This window comes from Mastacembelus armatus, chromosome 21, assembly GCF_900324485.2.
Source record: "Mastacembelus armatus chromosome 21, fMasArm1.2, whole genome shotgun sequence".
Taxonomy (NCBI): Eukaryota; Metazoa; Chordata; class Actinopteri; order Synbranchiformes; family Mastacembelidae; genus Mastacembelus; species Mastacembelus armatus.
In genome coordinates, this window is record NC_046653.1 from 7,526,147 (window position 1) to 7,547,805 (window position 21,659).

At 43.2% G+C, this 21,659-nt stretch overlaps 1 protein-coding gene across 8 annotated transcripts in view; it reads right to left on the reverse strand.

The window, feature by feature from the left end:
- LOC113123098 (neuropilin-2-like) overlaps positions 1 to 21,659 on the reverse strand; it is a 96,121-nt gene that overhangs the window by 38,123 nt on the left and 36,339 nt on the right. For 6 of the 8 annotated variants that reach the window (XM_026294891.1, XM_026294889.1, XM_026294888.1 and 3 more), the window contains exons 5-8: positions 18,906 to 19,067; positions 18,653 to 18,822; positions 13,248 to 13,403; positions 2,429 to 2,573 (exon numbers count right to left, since the gene is read on the reverse strand). In XM_026294891.1, coding sequence (XP_026150676.1) covers positions 2,429 to 2,573; positions 13,248 to 13,403; positions 18,653 to 18,822; positions 18,906 to 19,067 — 633 coding nt within the window. The remainder of the gene's footprint in view (positions 1 to 2,428; positions 2,574 to 13,247; positions 13,404 to 18,652; positions 18,823 to 18,905; positions 19,068 to 21,659) is intronic. The other 2 variants (XM_026294885.1, XM_026294887.1) reach the window with 1 other exon arrangement.

Sequence of the window (21,659 nt, forward strand, 5' to 3'; positions counted from 1 at the left end):
AAGATGAACTGGAAAGAGAACAAGTGAACAAATGAGTAAGAAAGATAAAGAGATGCAAGTGAACAGAGAGAGAGAGAGAGCAGATTGACAGTGAAGCATGATGGTGATTGATGGTGACATTCTTTGGGCCTTCATGGAGATGAATGTTTAATGCTGTGACGTTTGAAACTTCACTATGGTAAATAATAAATCAACAATAAACAACAACAGCTACAGCCATGCTAGATAAGCTCCCTCAAGCCGTCAAAGAGGCACAAAAATTGATTAGCCAGAAGACAATTCTATTATTGTATTGTTTATTCGGTGGTTCTTATTTTTGCATCTCTCTGTTTCAGCCGATGCTAAACTCCAGCAGGCATTTTAATACAGGAGTGCAGTGGGAGTCGATGAGAATATCATCTCTAGAGATCACAGTAACAGAAATAGCTAGATATATACATATATATATATATATATACTGTACATGTATCAGCACATAATAGTTAAGACAGTCAGTTTGAAACACACTTCCTCTCACACATACTCTGTGTTCAGCCCACACATGGATGCACACACACTCCCACTGTGCTTTTCCTGATAACAGGGTCTTACAAAAGCTATAGAGTACAGCACTGAGGACCTAGCTGGCCGATACACATGCACACAGTCGCAAACGGGTATAGTTTTACAAACTACACAATCCTGGTGAGAAAAATGATAAAGGTGCTAAAAATAAATGATTCATAGGTGCTGCACAAGTGAAGGTAAGAGAGGTAGGGGAGAAGGTGGGATGGAGGAAGGAGGATTTGAACGAGGCAGAGACAGAGAAGACTGAAGGAACAGAGGGGAGAAAATGAGAGAGAGAGAGAGAAAAGTGGAAATAGAAGCTGTCAGTAAAGGCAATACAAGGACAAGAAAAACTGAGAAGGAAGCAAAAACAGCAGCAAGGAAAAGGGATGGATAGAAAGTGGGGAAAAAGTAGTCTGAGACATAAAAATGTGATTTAAGTTAATGATATGTCACTGACTGACTGCTTTATGTCTGCCTTTATAGGCCTGTGTAGGGCATTATCACATTCCCCCTGACAGAATGATCATGTGTGTAGTTGTCAAGATGACTGTGTGCAGCAAAAGAAACCAAATGATACTGCTTGGCCATTAACAGGTTTGTCTGATTAAAAAGTTTTCTCTGAAGTTTATAGACATATTTTACTGAACCTGCAAGAGAAGTTTTCCTCACCATTTACCTCAAAAGTTACAAATTCTGTCATCTTTTTTAACAAAACCAGCACAAAATAATTTTTCATATCACAGTTTTTAAACTGTTTGCCTCACACCCATGAGGGATTATGGACATTACAAGATAGAAGATATGACCAACATACAAGAAAAAAGAAATGACCAAAAGATACGATGAACAGGCTCTTACTCCTGAGAGAATGGGAGAAATAGTGTGATATGTAAACCAATTTCAACTGTTAAAATCGGGTAAAAATAGGTAGACAAAAACAGGCAGAGATACCTGATATGTGCCATTTCTCTCTCTCTTTAGTCCGCGTGCACTCTCTCTTTCTCGATCACATGCACACACACACACACACACACACACACACGCACACACAAGCAGTATCATATTGTTTTGGTGTGACTGTGATTTGTGTGGGTGCTGAAATAGCCCGCCAGATAAGAGCATATCTGTCCCTCTCAATGGCCACTACGATGGCAGCAGAGAGAGGCCCTAACCTAATAATGATACAGTGAAGCCGGGACACACACACACACAAATGGATTGAGACTCTCTCTTTTACCATTTCTATAACACACAGACCACAAACACACACACAAAACACAGACAGTCTAATTAAGTTTTATCTATTTATAGTATTGAGCTGATTATGCTGGTTGAAATTGTGTTTGTTTGCCAGGCCTGCAGATGAAAGCTGAGAGCCTGTTACTCTCTGATGTTATCACCCACACATCACACTCTAGTGTTATTCTATTAGGACTGAGTGTGTTTCTTTGTGCGAGTGTGTGTGATGTTTGAGTGGTAGACAGAGAGGAAGGATATGTATATGAAAGAGTAAGGGCAAGAGTGTGAGTGCACACGAGTGAGTGTGTTGTGTGCATTTGAAACAGAAGGGAGAAAAGTATGAAGTGAAGCACCATGGTGGACTTATGGACGGACAAATTACTGAACTGTTTACCATTAGATTATACCATCGAACAGGGAAAAAGACTCTTTCACATTTGTCTGTTCCTTTCCAGGAAATGTTTTCTAAGAGAGTTATTTTTGCATGGACCCACCTCCTGACCCAGTGCAAAAGCTAGTATTTCACTCACTATAAAACTTGGCAGGATGAGTGCTGTTCTTTCTCCCAAGAGGACACTGACAAAAAAAAACCTCAGAAACTAGACAGGAAAAAAAAAAAAACGTGTTTTATCTTTCTTACCCGTAATCTGACAGCCGTACAGCTCGAACCGTAGTGCAATGCCGTTCTTCCATGTCTGAGGTCGGATGCGTACGAAACGAGCCAGGACCGGCTGTGGGATCCGATTGAGGACAACCTCTGTGGCATCAGTGTTAGCATGGAAAACCTACACAAAGAGAGAGAAGGAAAGAAGACATTTAATAAAACTACTTTGTTATCCTGAGCAGGAAGGCCGGAAGGAGAGCGGGCTACAACAGCTCAGTCTCAGGGTTCTCTTGAAGTGGAGAACACAGGAGATTCAAGAAAGAGCCTTTACTGAGAAAGGCAAGAACAGAAGAGTTTACCCTGATATGGTTCATGGAGAGACATTTTCTTCACATGTTGAGCCTAGTTCTCAGGATAGGAAATGACAGTTGGCCTGTCAGTCTCTCAGGTAGTCCACCACCTTGGTTCAGATTTAAATAGCTCAACAGCAGCCATGAAATTCTGCACGGGTGTTTATTGTTAGGTAATTCAACACAGAATAGACTCTGTCTGTCCACAGGGACAGGAACAAATGTAAATAATGTGTAATAAATTAGGGACGTTAGTAGGTGGAAGAGCGTCGTCTTTTTGTGTCCCCTTGATTTAACCCCACAAATCAAGGGCACACACACAAACACACACATAGGAAAACATAATCTTTCCTCCACTCAGAAAAACACATGCCATCACACATACTCTGCACCCAGACACAGCACATTGTCTTTTTCCTGCTTTACACAGTGCCCTCTGAGCTCCTACATGGCCCACCATGTGCTAAGACACACACACACACACACACACACATAATGATTTCCTCTGTAAAACCCACACATATACAGATGAAAGGAAACTGAATGCAAGCACACATGGCCAGAAGCACTCTTTTTGTCTCCTGACACCAAGACTTTATATCTCTGTCTATCAGTCAGCGTATCATCTCTCTGTTGGCCTTACCACAGGAAAAACGCAGCTGGGCTTCTGTTCTTCTCCCTATCATTTCTCCCTTCCTTTCTGTCTTTCTTTGACATCTCTTTCCCTCCCTGTCTTGCTGCTATGATGATGCACTGCTGTAAATTTTAAGGGAAAAAGAATCACCCTGTTGTTTCATTATAGTACCTCAAAGGCTGATTAGTCTCTAACACTCTTTCTATTATGTTACATCAGGGCTGAAAACACAACGTAGTGTGTTTATTACAGAGCGCAGTAAACCTCATTCAACAGAGCCAAAGGCCTTGCAATTACTTGCTTGGGTACTCATTTATAGACGTTAGCTTTGTTTATGGTGTGTGTGTGTGTTTGTGTCTGTGTGAGTAAATTCACTCTATTCCTTCTGTTCTCAATCCATTAAAGCGCAGGACCCTTCAGGGGTGACAAAATATATATGGCGGGGGTTTCTGACTTGCAGGAACTGGAACATGCTATTGGGCCGGTTGGGAATTGAACGTCTGACCCACTAGGTGTTTGATACACAGTCAGACCCAGTGAACGTATGCCCTCACAACGGCCTTAAGACCAGAAACTGTGACCAGCAAAATGATGGAAAATGCCTGAAGGCACCAAATAACTTAATGGGATTGTGGTAGCAGACTGTAATTACAAGTGCGTGTGCTGGTATGTGTGTGTCAGTGTGTGTTGGTGTATAAAAGTGTAATTATGAGGTCTCACTCTTAGGAGTTGGGGGCTGGTGGGTGATTTCCCTTGGTGCACACTGAAACATTTCTTTAGAAAACACACACACACACACACACACACACACACACATCTGCTTTTACAGTATGCACTGTAAGTGTGCTCATACTGTATGAGTATTTAGACGTCTGGGTGCATGTGTATTTGTGTCCAACCTTTTAACTGTACTTCACAGGCACTTCTGAAAGCTGTATAGTGGCCATAGACATCAATCTGGTGTCCATTTTTTTCTCCATTGTCAGGTCTGTTCAGGGTCACCAGAGTTACAACTTCAGCTACTGACTGATGTACCATTATACTTTCACTGGTGTTCACAGACTCTTCAGTAAACTGAAATTCCTTTAGCAGCAGGCTGAAAATCCAATTATGAATTATCAACAATAGTTAACATCAGAACATAATGCAACACACAATTCTCTTTATAAAGACTGTCTGTATATTTTTAAAAAAAATATTAAATTGAATTAATGCTAAGCTGAAGTCAATGTTAGTCAATGTGTGATCACTCACAGTGACTCAAATCTGTGAAATGTATTATTTGTTAATGTGCCATAAACAGCGACTTCTTGACACATTATCTAAACTCATGTTTGCCTTTTTCTAATATGCAGAATATTGCTTTTCCATCTTTTTAGGTTGGCATAAATCATGATGCAGTTCATCAGTGTTCACCATACTAAGTAGTGTCGAGCTGTTCATAACCTTACCTGTGTGTTTCTTATATTATTATTATTATTGCATACAATAATGAACACACATTATTATTTCAGGACACACCCATGAAGGTGGGGTGAGAGACCTATTGACCATTGTCGGTTGACATGCTTGTTCTTAACACAAAAGCAGCATCACTAGAGATAACCAACCAAATTAGAACATTTCCATGTGATTTTATACACTTATCAACAAATATATATTTGTTTCTCCCCTCCAGGGTCTGGCTGTGCAGTGAAAATCCACAGTGGAGAAGTGTAGGGGGATATATTGCATCCCTTAGATCTTAAAACTCCTAAAATCAGCTAATGGACCACACCTGCAATCCATCCATCCATCCATTTTCTATACCTGCTTATTCCTTAACCAGGGTCATGGGGATCTGCTGGAGCCTATCCCAGCTCTTTTTCAGGTGGAAGGCAGAGGTACACCCTGGACAGGAACTGCAGTCCAGCTCAGGTTATTATGTGTGTGCTGTTGTGTGGCATTTCCACCCATGTTAAGAGATAAGGGAAGCTGACACCAGGACCACTGGAGGGTGAACAGATGCTTAACTTTACACCTCCTCTGTCTCTCATGCACTTGCAAACATACACAAAAACACCAAAAAAACAATAGTGTGCAGTCAAACTGCAACTAACCAGGTTTAGCTGTAACTACAGCATAGAAAAAAAGATCATTAAGGGAAAGATTTCATGTGAAAGGAAAAAACAGGTGTGTATGTGTGCAGCCATGTCTTGAGCCTGCAGGGCCACAGTCAGTCAGCCAGCGATGGCAGATACGCTGAATTATTTAAATGTCCGTGCTTTGTGCATTTTGTGTGTGGATAGTTATAAAATAGTAAAACACCCCCCATCTCCTCTTATTTCATCACACAAGGACGAATATGCACACACAGACTTTGGGGAGGTAACCTGTCTTTGACAGCTGAATCTGAGTGTGTGTTGGTTAGAAAGTGTGTGTGTGTTTGACAGTATAGTCCAGATCTTACAAAGCAGATGACACATGGCACGTTTATATAAATTCTTTTTTCATTTTTCACAAACTCTTTCCTCCTGCTCTCCTCTGACCTCACCCCTCCAGCCATTCCCTCACTGCTCAACCCTTTTCCCCCATTCAGTTGTTTTTTTTTCTTTCCCTTCTCCTGACATTCTTCCCGAATGTATTGCTGAGACCTCTGATCTATCCAGAGGGACTTATGGTCAACACCCTTGTCTGCTATTCTCATTATTCTTCTTCTCCTCCCTCCAGTCTTTTTTTTCCTTTTGCTCCGGAGGTTCCCCTGTGAACACTTCTTTTCCCCTTTTAGCCTCTTTCTTTCAATCACTTGTTCCCCTACGAACCTTGTTTTTTCACCTCTCTTCCTCCCTTTGCTCAGCCCCACCTCTCTTGATCAGTTTGATGCTTGATTTGTTGACCTTTTGCTTGTGTTTTTCTTTTCTTTTTTTTTTTTTTTACTAATTTTTTTCTCAACTTTCCTACACATTCTTCTCATCATAATCCTTCTCCCTCCATCTCATTCCACCCACGTCTCCCTCCTCCATCGCTTTCTGTTCATCCATCCTCCCTCCCACAGATTAAGGTGGGAATAAGAGGTTTTGGTCTTGGCCGAGGTCCAGTGCTGTAATGGCCACAGACAGCTCTGCCTGCAGCAATTCAGGAGGGCTACGTAATGACATTGTACCATGTTGAGCTTAAATGTACCCCTACTAGCAGAAGGTCTCAAACTCTTCCAGACAACAACATTTCTCAACCTGAAAGCTCAGGTCGCTGGAAATCGCCATTTTTCTCTGATCATGTGGGCAACAGCCAATTTTTCCTCACTGAATCAGAGAACAGTTTGATTTATACAGACAGCATAGTTTCTTTTTTCCTGTTCCTGTATAATCAAGCTCAAAGGAGTAGAGCTTGTAGAAAGTAGTAGGATCTGCCATGACCTGAATTATCCAGAGCAGATATGAAAAATGACTGCAGTACAGTAAAAATGAAAGAATAAAGAGATACAGAATTATTTATAAAATAAGAAAAGCAAACAAAAGTTAAAACACAGACTGGCTGCTTACTCTGCTTCATGTCTTTAGTGAGTAACTGTCATTTGAGAGCCTATATGAATATCACTGTGTCTTTCCTTCCAAAAAGTTAACATGTATTCCATATGTTCCATCTGGTTCACAACAGGCCTTTAATGACATTATCAAATACATTACAGAGCCTACAAATCATCATATTGTGTGGCAGTGGCACTGCCCCTATGGGCTAACTCCCAGATATAGAATAAAATGGAGTGTGTGTGCATATTTGGCTGTTTTATTGAGGCTCTCTCATTTGAAACTAATTTTAACATACAATAAAAAAAAGAGGTTGTAAGCATACACATTTGTATTTATCAACATGCAAGTGTGCATCTGTGCAATATATACAATATATGCTATATATAAAAAAAATTCCCGTCTCACCCCTATGGGTGGTGGTGTGTCTTCCTCAATCTCGGGTCCTCTACCAGAGGCCTGGGAGTTTGAGGGTTCTTCGCAGTATCTTAGCTGTTCCTAGCACTGCGCTCTTCTGGACTGAGAGCTCTGATGTTGTTCCTGGGATCTGTTGGAGCCACTCTCCCAGTTTGGGGGTCACAGCCCCGAGGGTGCCGATTACCACGGGGACCCCTGTTGCCTTCACCTTCCGCATCTTTTCTAGTTCTTCTTTCAGCCCATGGTATTTCTCCAGCTTCTCATGTTCCTTCTTTCTGATGTTGCTGTCACTTGGGATCGCTACATCTACCACTACGGCTTTCTTCTGTTGTTTGTCCACCACTACTATGTCCGGTTGGTTAGCCATCACCTGTTTGTCGGTCTGTATCTGGAAGTCCCACAGGATCTTAGCTCGGTCATTCTCCCTCACCTTTGGAGGTGTGTCCCATTTTGACCTTGGGACCTCCAGCCCATACTCGGCACAGATGTTCCTGTACACTATGCCGGCCACTTGGTTATGGCGTTCCATGTACGCTCTGCCTGCTAGCATCTTACAACCTGCTGTTATGTGCTGGATTGTCTCAGGGGCATCTTTGCACAGCCTGCACCTGGGGTCCTGCCTGGTGTGGTAGATCCCAGCCTCTATCGATCTTGTGCTCAGGGTCTGTTCTTGTGCCGCTACGATCAGTGCCTCTGTGCTGTCTTTCAGTCCAGCTTTTTCCAGCCACCGGTAGGACTTTTCGATATCAGCCACTTCTTGTATCTGTCGGTGGTACATGCCGTGCAGGGGTTTGTCCTGCCATGATGGTTCTTGCTCTTCGTCCTCTGCATCGGGCTTCTGTTGCCTGAGATATTCACTAAGTATTCCATCGCTTGGGGCCATCTTCCTGATGTACTCATGGATCTTGGCCGTTTCATCTTGGATGGTGGCTCTGACGCTCACCAGTCCCCGGCCTCCTTCCTTCCTCTTAGCGTACAGTCTCAGGATGCTGGATTTGGGGTGAAGTCCTCCATGCATTGTGAGGAGCTTCCTTGTCTTGACATCAGTGGCTTCTATGTCCTCTTTTGGCCAGCTTATTATGCCAGCGGGGTATCTGATGACCGGCAGGGCGTAGGTGTTGATGGCTTGGACCTTGTTCTTCCCATTTAGCTGACTTCTTAGGACTTGCCTTACCCTCTGTAGGTATTTGGCTGTGGCTGCTTTCCTTGCGGCTTCTTCCTGGTTCCCATTTGCCTGTGGGATTCCAAGGTACTTGTAGCTGCCCTCAACATCCGCTATGCTGCCTTCTGGGAGTTCAACTCCTTCAGTCCTGACAACTCTCCCTCTCTTTGTTATCATTCGACCACACTTGTCCAGTCCGAATGACATTCCAATGTCGTTGCTGTATATCCTGGTGGTATGGATCAGTGAGTCGATGTCTCGTTCAGTCCTGGCATACAGCTTGATGTCATCCATGTACAGGAGGTGGCTGATGGTTGCCCCATTTCGCAGTCGGTATCCGAAGCCAGTCTTAGTGATGATCTGGCTGAGGGGGTTCAGGCCTATGCAGAACAGCAGCGGGGACAGAGCATCTCCTTGGCAGATGCCGCACTTGATGGAGACTTGTGCTATTGGCTTGAGGTTGGCTACTAGGGTTGTTTTCCACAGTCCCATTGAGTTTCTTATGAAGGTTCTTAGGGTCCTATTGATGTTGTACAGCTCCAGGCATTCCAGGATCCATGTGTGAGGCATTGAGTCGTAGGCTTTCTTGTAGTCAATCCAGGCGGTGCACAGGTTGGTCTGCCTGGTCTCACAGTCTCGAGCGACCGCTTTATCCACCAGTAGTTGGTGTTTTGCTCCCCTGGTGTCCTTACCTATTCCTTTCTGGGCCCCGCTCATGTATTGAGCCATGTGCTTACTCATCTTAGCCGCTATGATGCCCGACAGGAGCTTCCAGGTTGTGCAGAGGCAGGTTATCGGACGGTAGTTGGATGGGGGGGTTAGGGTAGGGGAGCTCAGTGCACCGATGGTCCTCGGGCAGTCTAGGCCTATAGCAGCATAACTAACTAAGGGATGGTTCAGGGTTGCCTGAAGCCAGCCCTAACTATATGCTTTGTCAAAGAGGAAGGTTTTAAGTCTAGCCTTAAAAGTACAGAGAGTGTCTGCCTCCTGAACCCAGGCTGAGAGCTGGTTCCACAGGAGAGGAGCTTGATAGCTAAAGGCTCTGCCTCCCATTCTGCTTTTGAGAACTCTGGGAACCACAAGTAGGCCTGCACTCTGAGAGCGAAGTGGTCTATTGGGATAATATGGTACTATATGGTTACTGGTTCTTGTTCAGGGAGGTTGCTGTGGTCTGCTCTCAGGTCTGCCAGCCACTGGGCACTGGTGTTATGTGATGCCTCCCTCTCCCATATGTCTTTCCAGTATTGTTCAGTCTCCAGCCTTGGTGGGTCTGCCCTCGTGTTACTGCCCTCCCACTGAGAGTACACCTTGGATGGTTCGGTGGAGAACATCCTGTTTATTCTCCGTGCTTCTATTTCTCTGGTGTACCTCTTCAGGCGTGTGGCCAGGGCTGTGAGTCGTTGTTTGGCAGTCTCCAGGGCCTCTGGTATGGACAGCCTGCTGTATTTCTTACCCAACTTCATCCCTCTTCTCTGCAGTTCTGATAGTTGGCTGACTTCTCTCCGTGTTGCCCTTATTTTTGCCTCTAACCTCCTTCTCCAGGCAGGGTACTGCTCCTTGGTGGTGGAATGTATTCTGTGGCCAAGCATCTCAAGGATCACTGTTGCCGTGGTGTATATCAGCTTGTTGGTCTCGGTGATGGTCACAGTGGGGATTGTTCGTAATGCTGTATTCACATCTTCTAGTAGACTTTCAGAGAGTACTTCACTTAGTCTTGGTAACCGGCTGCGGAGGTTCCAGGTGTCCATCTTGCCTACGATCTTCACTCTCAGGTCAGCTGCTCTTGTGTTGAGCGTGTCGGGGCTTGTCATTGGGGCTTGGTACCCAATCTCGGGTGGGGGTGGTGTTGTTTCCCCCCTGACCTCGCGTCCTGGCTCCCCCTTGCCGTAGCATTTGTGTTGTATTTCTTCAATCTCTAGTTGTGATAGCAGCTGCCGTTTGCGGATGTTGGAACACTGAGCTACTAGATGCTTTGGCCCTAGTGTGGATGGTGGGTTTCGGAGTTTCCATAGGTCCCACATCCTCTTCATGTAGCCCCTATCGCTGGGGTTACTCATGTAGTAGCACTCCAACAGTTCTCTGTTATCAGCCCTCGTCCACGAGTGTCTTGTTCCAGTAGCCCATTTCACATCAGGTTGCCCTGGTCCCCTAGCACCTGACGCGGACCTTGTTGACCCGGGCGACGTCCGAGCCGGTATGACTCCAGTATTTCTATCTCTCATTTGTACTGAGGTAGGCTAGTAGCGTTAAGGACCTTGCCTAAGGGCCCACACTGGTGATGCCCTGGTCGGGATTCGAACCCCCGACCATTTGGTCTACCCGCACCGAAGTCAGTGGCCTTAGTGTGACTGAATTAGTGCACATAATATGCTGTGCTAATACAGTATATTTTCTTTACTGTATGTCCCTGTGGACTTTGTTAATGTCTTTTGCTCATAAAACACTAATTAAATAATGTTTTCATGATTGCACACACGCACGCACGCACGCACGCGCGCGCGCACACACACACACACACACACCATCATCATCATCATCATCATCATCATCATCATCACTGCAGCCAAGTAGAAAAAGTAATTTGTTTGAGCAGCATAAACTAGTCAGTTTATTTCATGTTGACTTTCTCAGAGACATAAAGGGAGGGGGAAGCACAGATGATGGAGTGTAAAGAAGGAAAAGAGAGACATAGAAACAAGTGCAAAAGTGAAAGAGCAGTGGGAATGAAGATTTGTAATTAGTAAGAGGTCTGATAAATGAAATGATTTTGAGAGAACTAGTGAAGTGGTGAGTGAATGAGTCAAAGAAGAGCTTGATGGATAGCTGGACACGTCAGAGCAGGTACACAAAGGAAATGAGGTACTTCTATACAGAATGTTTCCCACATATTTACAAAGCTATATATACAGAAACACTTTAATGCAGATTTAAGAACTTCATATGCTTGCAGCTGATCCCTGCATGAAGTGATCAAGGATCTGCTGAGGTATAAAAAAACAATTGAATTATCCAGGAAATGCAGGCCCAGCATTTTGCACATCAAAACTATAAAACACTTTGCCAAAGATCTTTTTGGCCACTGCTGTTGAGTGATTTATATGTCTTTCTAACCTAAAACACAAACTCTCACTTACACTCTGATGATAGAGGTAGTCGGCATGGCAAGGCCAATGCTGTCTTCCTGTCTGAGGTGTGTCATCTGAGAAGGGACACTTGGCAGTGAGATGCTGACACAACTGTTTCATCATCAGAGAAATGATCACTCTGTTTCTTTTCAGCCCTTGTCCTTGCGTTCAACTCCTCTTTAATCTCCCTATGAAGAACAATTTGTAAAACTCTCTACATATTTCTTATTAATATCCACTATGTACCAGCGAGACAATGATATACCGTAGTGGATTCATTGGAATGACTGACAACCCTGAGCTGAGGCATCAGATTACTCCACAGACTTACTCACCAGGGGGCCAAATGCTTCATAAAAGTCTTGTCAGTTGGCTTGAGGTTGAGTGTCTGTAGTTGCAAAACACAGGGTGGACATTCTAAAAGAAGCTGTTGCTGATTTAGTCTAAACCCTCTCCTCTTCCTTCTCCTCAAAGAAAAACATACATTCATATGTACGTGCATTCACAAACATCTTTCTATGTCTCCCTGAATATTCATCTCTGAAGCAGCTTACCAGGGTTATTGGTTATCAAGAGGGGGTTATGGGTGGTGACATCAACAACTTAAAAACATTTATCCATTTTGCATATTGGATTTTGATTATTTTATAGCCTGGTGTGAGCAAAATGATTGTTTTCTGACTGACAATACAACTGATTTGATGGAAAAGCGACATTAGAGTTAGTTGATTTCCATGCATTGTACTAAAGATGCAAGTTACCCAAAGCCAAACCAACAGCATTATTTTTATATTCAGCTTAGCCCTCAACTTAGCTGTATAGCTGTAAACCTAAACCTGTTGCCTTCCTTCCATCATACCTCATCTTAATTTTCCTGACTGTCTTTCTCCACAGTTTCCAGTGTTTTATCCATCAATCACTTTTCTGGGAGTTAGCCTCATCTATAACCCCTATGGGATCTGCATTCAGAGGAACTCCAGATGGTTAGTCTGGATCTCGTATTTCCTCTTACAGCACAAGAAGCATTTGTGTGTACAGAATGTATCTGTGAGTGTGTATACACATTAGTGTTCATGAAGGAATAACGGTTTATAGCACAAAGCTAACAATATCAGGCAGGGATGGAATGGCGGTGATGGAAAATCCAGCCACAACCGCTGGAAAGCGCCTCTACTTTAATTGCAGCTGCAACAGTTAAAGACCCTCTGTACTGCCTGCTTCTTTTCCATCCAGCACACCATGACTGCAGCACACACACTGATGACATAGCATGCCTTAACACCTCTGAGACAACCAGCTTAGAAACATCTCCAACCAGGTCAATGTAAGCCAGAACTCTGACCAGTAACTAACAAAAAACATATGGGATGTGAAAAGCAGACTGCAGTTTAAATGCAGTTGCATACAATGATGTAAGGCATCACTTGGAGTTTGGAGACATGTGCTGATTCTGGCTTTGTTCATAAACAGTGAAGCCAACTGAGGATCCAGAGACACCGGTTGGATTTTGGGCTTGTGGTCAACAGTTGCTGCATATCTTCGATCTCATGTTTCTCTCTACCACTTCCATGTGGGTGCATGTCGAGGCATGAGTGTCACCTAACAGCAATCCAGGCTTTCATTGTCTGTCCTCTAGTGTTTGTACATGAGCATGATCTTACCTTATGATTCTTGCCATGTCTGTAGACCATCCAGTCCTCTCCATTGGTGCTGACCTCAAGCTTGAAGGTATTGACATAGTAAGCCTTTTGAGTTTCCTTTGAAATGGCACCTTGTGTGGCAATGCCTGTAAGCACCTTCAAAGTATGGAGGTCCACCTGTTGGCAAGAGAGGAGGTTTTCATAAAAATAAAAACATCATAAACAAAATGAGCTGAATTTACATATTTCAAAACCCAAGTCATACACCTGACAAAATGCTGAGCCTCCAAACAGTAAGTTAGACAGTCATTACACCTGAACTCATCAGCATCCACCCCTTACCTTCACCACTTTCCTTTCCTTTCCTCCCCTCCTTATCTCCTCCTCTCTGGTTCTCTCCTCTCTGTGCCTTTCTCAAGGCAGATCAATAGTAATGATCCGGGGCTCATTTTAATTTCCTCCCATACAATAGCCATAATCACCTCCCCATTCTGACTGTGGATGCTACACTATGTGTTTGGCAGGCTGCTAGCTGAGCTGCATTATATGTGGACAGTATTGCATGCTGGATGCTTAAAACATTTTATTTCAAGGTCCCTTATGTAGGTGAACATGTGTTTTGCCTCAGTATCCAAAATGAGTAGATCAAGCAGAACACTGTAGCTCTATAAATCACATTTGAAACTAGCAACAAAATAAAGATGTTGTTATAGAATATCTCAGTTTGTGAAGGAGAATAATGAAACATTTTATTATCTTTGGGAATACATTTAACACAGTTAGAGCCGCTGGGCTAAAACTGACCATATAATAATACTGAAAATTGCAAATCTGAAAATACACCCAAAATGGTAGGAATTATAATAAGCATTGCAACCAACAGAAATCCAAAACACAGGATATTCATTTCAATTTTCACACTAGTAATCAAGTTCAACATTAAAAAAAGTTGCGTGCACTGTACTCATATCATAATTTAGTTAAAGGTTATAGTTGCTACAGTTAACACTTCCTTACCAGGGACATATCACATCTGCAAAATTTGTTAAGCTCTCTATTCAAATGAATCATATTCCCTGCATATTGGGACAGTGAGTGAAGATCCACACCTATACTTAACCAAACAAGATTTAAAATAAATACATTTGGGAACACAGACAAAGTGAGGCTGCAGATGGCTGGAGAGAAGAAGATGAGAAAGGTTCTACTGTACAGTGGGTTACATTTATTCTCCTCTATTGGAGCTGCTAAAACCTGTAGATTAATCAGAACTTATTGTGTGTGTGTGTGTGTTTGTGTGTGTGTGTCTGTGTCTGTGTATTTGTTGTGTCCAATTGGGTATTGTACAAAACACCAGGGGAGGTAAACTGCTGTGTTTGTTATCTGTCAGAGAGACAGGTGTTTTAGATTACTTCACACACACACACACACGCACGCACGCACGCACGCACGCACGCACGCACACACACACACACACACACACACACACACACACACACACACACACACACACACACACACACACACACACACACACACACACACACACATACACCTGCACGTTTAGGGCTAGACAGAGATCCACCAAGACAACTAATCAATAGTCCGGAACCGAAGAGAGGAGCAGATGAGTAGAGAAGGAGGGGGAAGGAGTAAGGGAGAACCAGGGAGAGAAATAAAGAAGAGAAGAACAAATAAGAGAAAGATATGCTATGTGAGGCTTCCCAGGGACGGTTCCTCATCAATCACAGAGCTGTTAGAATAGCGGAGCCACCAGTGCTCACATCATCAGTTTGCACTACACCTCACTGGATCAGAACAGAAGAGAGTAAAATAAAACAGAACATAAACTACATCAGTGAAAGTGCCCTACAGAGATTTAAATCATACACACATGTGGCTCTTGAGCCAACATGGCAACACATGCATGCCAGAGCTGCATGGGCACACATAGCATCAGACACACACAGGCACTTGACTGAGGGTGCAAAACGCAAGACGAGGCATGTTGGCATTTGTGACAGCTGCTTATCAAGATACAAGCTATTGTGCAAACACGCATACACTCCAACACACATATATGCACACACACACACACGCACACACACACACCCTCACACACACACACACACGCACACACACACACACACACACACACACACACACACACACACACAGGCACATATGCAGGGGCTTTGGTCTTTGCTAAGCATTAACACAGGCGAACAGCTGAGAGCCTTTGCGGAATGCAGCCACCTGACCACAACACTGGTGACCAAGAGACAGAAATGAGATAGAAGCTGCATGTCCAGAGAGTTTTCCTTGAATTATGGTGATGATATGGGTCATCTGAATGTTAGATTAAAACTATGGTAGGAGTCTTCCAACAACTGAATCATGTTTTAAAATTCTATGAAGATGGAGATAATGAGGTGTCATCTGCAGTGGAGGTAAAACAGGAAAGAAGTGTAAGGCTGATGGGACCTTGGCCTTTTGCTGCCTCTTGGCCACAGTTCCTTCCTGTGTTTCTGTCTCAGAGTTTGGCTATAGCAGAGCTTTGACAATCAGGACGGCAGCTTTTATTCCACATATATCTGCAACTGTCTAACTATCACACTGGTCTCCCACAGTAGCAGAGGAGGTGTTGTCTGTACACAAATTCACGTAAGAGAAGTGGCTTTTATCAAGAAAGACAGGTTTTAACCTCTGCAGCCAGCCATCTGCCTTGTTCTTGTTTATTTGTGCAAAACACTGGCTCCTCCTCTGTTGATTGAACATTAGAACTGAGTGTTTTATAATTTTTGCAAATATCTTTGGTTGGATTGGTCCCAAATGGCTAACCTAGGTAATCTAAGGTTAGCAACCAGACATTGCTTTATTTTAAGGGCTCACAGGTCAAAAAGGTTGAGGGCAACGGACAGGATCTTAAAACGGGATCTCAAAACTCTCCTCTTAGCCTCAGATAATGGACTCGTTTCTATACTTGTCCTCTTAGACCTTAGTGCTGCATTTGACACCATCAGCCACAGCAGCTTATTACAGAGACTGGAGCATGTGATTGGAATCAAAGGAATAGCGTTAAAAGGATCCAATCTTATTTATCGGACAGATTCCAATTTGTTCATGTCCATGATGAACCTTCCATGCGCACAAAAGTTAGTTATGGAGTTCCACAAGGTTCTGTGCTAGGACCGATTCAGTTCATCAGCACTCTATTAATTACCACTGCTATGCAAATGACACTCAGCTTTATCTATCTATGAAACCTGATAACACAAACCAGTTAGCCAGACTTCAGGTTTGTCTAAAGGGCATAAAGGCCTGGGTGACCACTAACTTTCTACTTTTAAACTCAGAGAAAACAGAAGTTACTGTATTTGGGCCTAAAAACCTCAGAAACAGCTTTTCTAAAAATATAGCTACGTTAGGAGGCATATTGCTGATGTGCAGTTACTGGCCCCACCAACCTCCAGCACTAATGTGAAAAACCTTGGAGTTATTTTTGACCAGGATATGTCCTTTAATTTACACATAAAACAAATCTCGAGAACTGCTGTCTTTCACTTATGCAATATTGCCAAATGTAGGAGCATCCTGTCTCAAAATGATGCAGAAAAACTAGTCCATGCATTTGTTACCTCAAGGCTAGATTACTGTAACTCATTACTATCTGGATGTCCCAGTATCTTCATAAAAAGCCTCCAGTTAATCCAAAATGCTGCAGCCAGAGTCCAGACAGGAACTAGCAAGAGAGATATTTCTCCTATATTAGCTTCTCTTTGGCTCCCTGTAAAATCCAGAATAGAATTTAAAATCCTTCTCCTCACATACAAATCCCTTCATGATCAAGCTCCTTCATATCTTAAGAGCGAGACCCAGCTCCCAGTCTGGGTTCATGAGGCAGACACTCTCTGTACTTTTAAGGGTAGAATTAAAACCTTCCTTTTTGACAAAGCTTATAGTTAGGGCTGGCTTCAGGTAACTAAGGTAACCCTTAATTTTGCCGCTATAGGCCTAGACTGACTGAGGACTCTTCATCGGTGCAGAGTTCGCCCCCACCATGTATATTCCACCATTGTTACTGTATTGTATTGTATTTTATTGTTACTAACTTTGTGCTCTCTCTCTCTCTCTCTCTGTCTCTCTCTCTCTGTACCTTCTGCAGGTGTCCCTGGTCCTGGAGCTGTATATTGCTGATGTGCAGTTACTGGCCCCACCAACCTGCAGTGTCTATTTGTTGTTTATTGTTGCTGTTCTGTTCTCTCTCCTCTATCCACTCACCCCAACCGGTCGAGGCAGATGGCCGCCCAAACTGAGCCTGGTTCTGCTGGAGGTTTTTTCTTCCGTTAAAGGTAGTTTTTCCTCTCCACTGTCGCCAAGTGCTGCTCATAAGGGATTTGTTGGTTTTATTTCTTTTTTGTAAAGTGCCTTGAGATGATTGAATTGTGATTTGGCGCTATGCAAATAAAATTGAATTAAACTGAATTGAAATTTATTTACTACATTCATTGGTAGTTTACAAGACACTTTACAGTTTAAGTTCATAAAAAAATAACTCTTTTTCCTCTCAAAAGTCAAAACCAAAGCACAAACAAAGGTCCAGGGTTGGTGTAGGAAGGGTTCTATCATCTATTATAAAGAACACCGGAAATTATGCCAAGCCCCCCCCCCCTAAAAAAAACAACAAACAAAACATTTGTTTATCCTTAACAATAAGCAAAGCTAAGAAGAGCTCACAGAGCTTTGTGAGGTTGTTGGAAGGTGAATTCCAACAAGTTAATCTGTTGTTTACAGATGGCATCTCACTGAAAAGTGCCTTGTTGGGCCATTGGAATTTATTTCTGTCTAAGGGGTGAGCGAACCTCATACTCCATCACCCTTCTCACCCAGACAGACTCATAACTCAGGCTCAGCACAGGGATGGCACAAAGTTGGCACAGTGGCAGAATACAGGAAACAATGCCCTGCCCAGGCATCTCACTGCTAAACCTTGCTATACACCTCCCACTCACATTATGTCTCATGCTCTCTCTCACATGCTTACCCACATGTACGCAGACACAAATATAGCTGTGGTAGAGTTATAATGTGTAAGATGACAACACAGAAAAAATGTATCGTTAAAATGAGAGAGCAAATCTGTTTTTGTTTTAGGCAAAGTAAACCTCTAATTTGAAGAATCAGATTCTACATTTTTGGCCTGTGCTCTTGGATGTGTGTGCATAATTACAACATTTGAAAATAAGGCCTGTGTACAGAACAAGTTCAGTGCATACAGTGTTTGCAACAGAATGGATATCAGCTCTACTTCGTACTTCTAGATTCATCCGGATTTTGTCTTTTAGTCTAGTGTAGCTTCATTTTAATAAAGGTGGATGTACGACTGCATCTATGTTTCACAACTACATCCGAGGACAAAATCATACCTGTATGTACTCCCTGTTGCTGTCTTCACTGGGCGTCCATCCATTGTCATTGTAATTGAGTCGAGCCTGTCGTGGCAGCCAGTGTCCATCATAGAAAGTTGATGAGGCTGTTATCTGGTCATCTGTGATTTTTCCCGACTCCATACCAAATGCATTGCTACAATGGAACGCTAAAGGAACAGTAAAAGAGCTTTAGATGAATATTCTACCATTTTCACACAAGAAAAAACACAAACAGCAGAACTTCACTTACACTTACTCTCACTGACTTCCTTGTGCGTCATGTTGTAGCGTGCAGAGAAGCCATCTTTAGCCACAGCCATATCAGTGTGGAAAGAGAGGGAGAGAATCCCAGTGGACGACTGGATCTCGGGAGGCACCCTGGTCCCACAGTATCGACCAATCAGAGGGCCAACTGTTAATCAAATAATAATTATTTGATTAGTAATCAGTTTCAATTAATTCAATCTCTCACAGCCAGAAAACAAAACAGTGTATTCCTGATTCCTTCCTTAATACTCACATCTGCTTGTCTACATCCTATACTACTTGCATTGTTTTCTCTCTCTCCCATTATTCCTGTCATTCTCTCTATCCACCATCTAATGTCATCACCTGTCTTTCCTCTCATCTCTATCTCTGGACATGGTTTTACAAAGTCCACTACGTGTGTGTGTGTGTGTGTGTAAGTCCAGGGATTTAACTGATTCCTCTACTGTCTTTTTAGTACTGCAACTTGTATATGTCAACACAAACATCTGATCTAGACGGTGTGTGTCTGTGTGTGAAGGGGTGGGAGCACAGAGAGGAGATTCATTCTGCTACACGCTGACATCTCTCTGACACATACAAATACACACATGAAGGGGTGAGGAGGAGGAGGAGGAGGAGGAAAAGGAGAGGACGAGAAAATAGCTGGCAATCGATCAATGCTGATTGATTTTTTTCTTCCCTTTTAGAATGGGTGGATATTTGAAATAGGGCTCTTGAGCAAATAACAGTAATAACTCTTTTCTTGATAGGGTGGGGAAAACAGGAGAGTCCTCTGAAGTGATGGAAGAGAAGAAGAGAGAAGAGAAGTGAAGAGGAGAGGAGAGGAGAGGAGAGGAGGAGGAGAGGAGAGGAGAGGAGAGGAGAGGAGAGGAAAAGAGAGAAGAGAAGAGAAGAGAAGAGAAGAGAAGAGAAGAGGAGAGGAGAGGAGAGGAAAAGAGAGAAGAGAAGAGAAGAGAAGAGGAGAGGAGAGGAAAAGAGAAGAGAAGAGAGAAGAGAAGAGAAGAGGAGAGGAGAGAGAGGAGAGGAAGAGAGGAGGAGAGGAGAGGAAGAGAAGAGAGAAGAGAAGGTGCAGTTACTGGCCCCACCAACCTGCAGTGTCTTTTGTTGTTTATTGTTGCTGTTCTAAAGAAGAGAAGAACAAATAAGAGAAAGATATGCTATGTGAGGCTTCCCAGGGACGGTTCCTCATCAATCACAGAGCTGTTAGAATAGCGGAGCCACCAGTGCTCACATCATCAGTTTGCACTACACCTCACTGGATCAGAACAGAAGAGAGTAAAATAAAACAGAACATAAACTACATCAGTGAAAGTGCCCTACAGAGATTTAAATCATACACACATGTGGCTCTTGAGCCAACATGGCAACACATGCATGCCAGAGCTGCATGGGCACACATAGCATCAGACACACACAGGCACTTGACTGAGGGTGCAAAACGCAAGACGAGGCATGTTGGCATTTGTGACAGCTGCTTATCAAGATACAAGCTATTGTGCAAACACGCATACACTCCAACACACATATATGCACACACACACACTCACACACACACCCTCACACACACACACACGCACACACACACACACACACACCACACACACACACACACACACAGGCACATATGCAGGGGCTTTGGTCTTTGCTAAGCATTAACACAGGCGAACAGCTGAGAGCCTTTGCGGAATGCAGCCACCTGACCACAACACTGGTGACCAAGAGACAGAAATGAGATAGAAGCTGCATGTCCAGAGAGTTTTCCTTGAATTATGGTGATGATATGGGTCATCTGAATGTTAGATTAAAACTATGGTAGGAGTCTTCCAACAACTGAATCATGTTTTAAAATTCTATGAAGATGGAGATAATGAGGTGTCATCTGCAGTGGGGTAAAAACAGGAAAGAAGTGTAAGGCTGATGGGACCTTGGCCTTTTGCTGCCTCTTGGCCACAGTTCCTTCCTGTGTTTCTGTCTCAGAGTTTGGCTATAGCAGAGCTTTGACAATCAGGACGGCAGCTTTTATTCCACATATATCTGCAACTGTCTAACTATCACACTGGTCTCCCACAGTAGCAGAGGAGGTGTTGTCTGTACACAAATTCACGTAAGAGAAGTGGCTTTTATCAAGAAAGACAGGTTTTAACCTCTGCAGCCAGCCATCTGCCTTGTTCTTGTTTATTTGTGCAAAACACTGGCTCCTCCTCTGTTGATTGAACATTAGAACTGAGTGTTTTATAATTTTTGCAAATATCTTTGGTTGGATTGGTCCCAAATGGCTAACCTAGGTAATCTAAGGTTAGCAACCAGACATTGCTTTATTTTAAGGGCTCACAGGTCAAAAAGGTTGAGGGCAACGGACAGGATCTTAAAACGGGATCTCAAAACTCTCCTCTTAGCCTCAGATAATGGACTCGTTTCTATACTTGTCCTCTTAGACCTTAGTGCTGCATTTGACACCATCAGCCACAGCAGCTTATTACAGAGACTGGAGCATGTGATTGGAATCAAAGGAATAGCGTTAAAGGATCCAATCTTATTTATCGGACAGATTCCAATTTGTTCATGTCCATGATGAACCTTCCATGCGCACAAAAGTTAGTTATGGAGTTCCACAAGGTTCTGTGCTAGGACCGATTCAGTTCATCAGCACTCTATTAATTACCACTGCTATGCAAATGACACTCAGCTTTATCTATCTATGAAACCTGATAACACAAACCAGTTAGCCAGACTT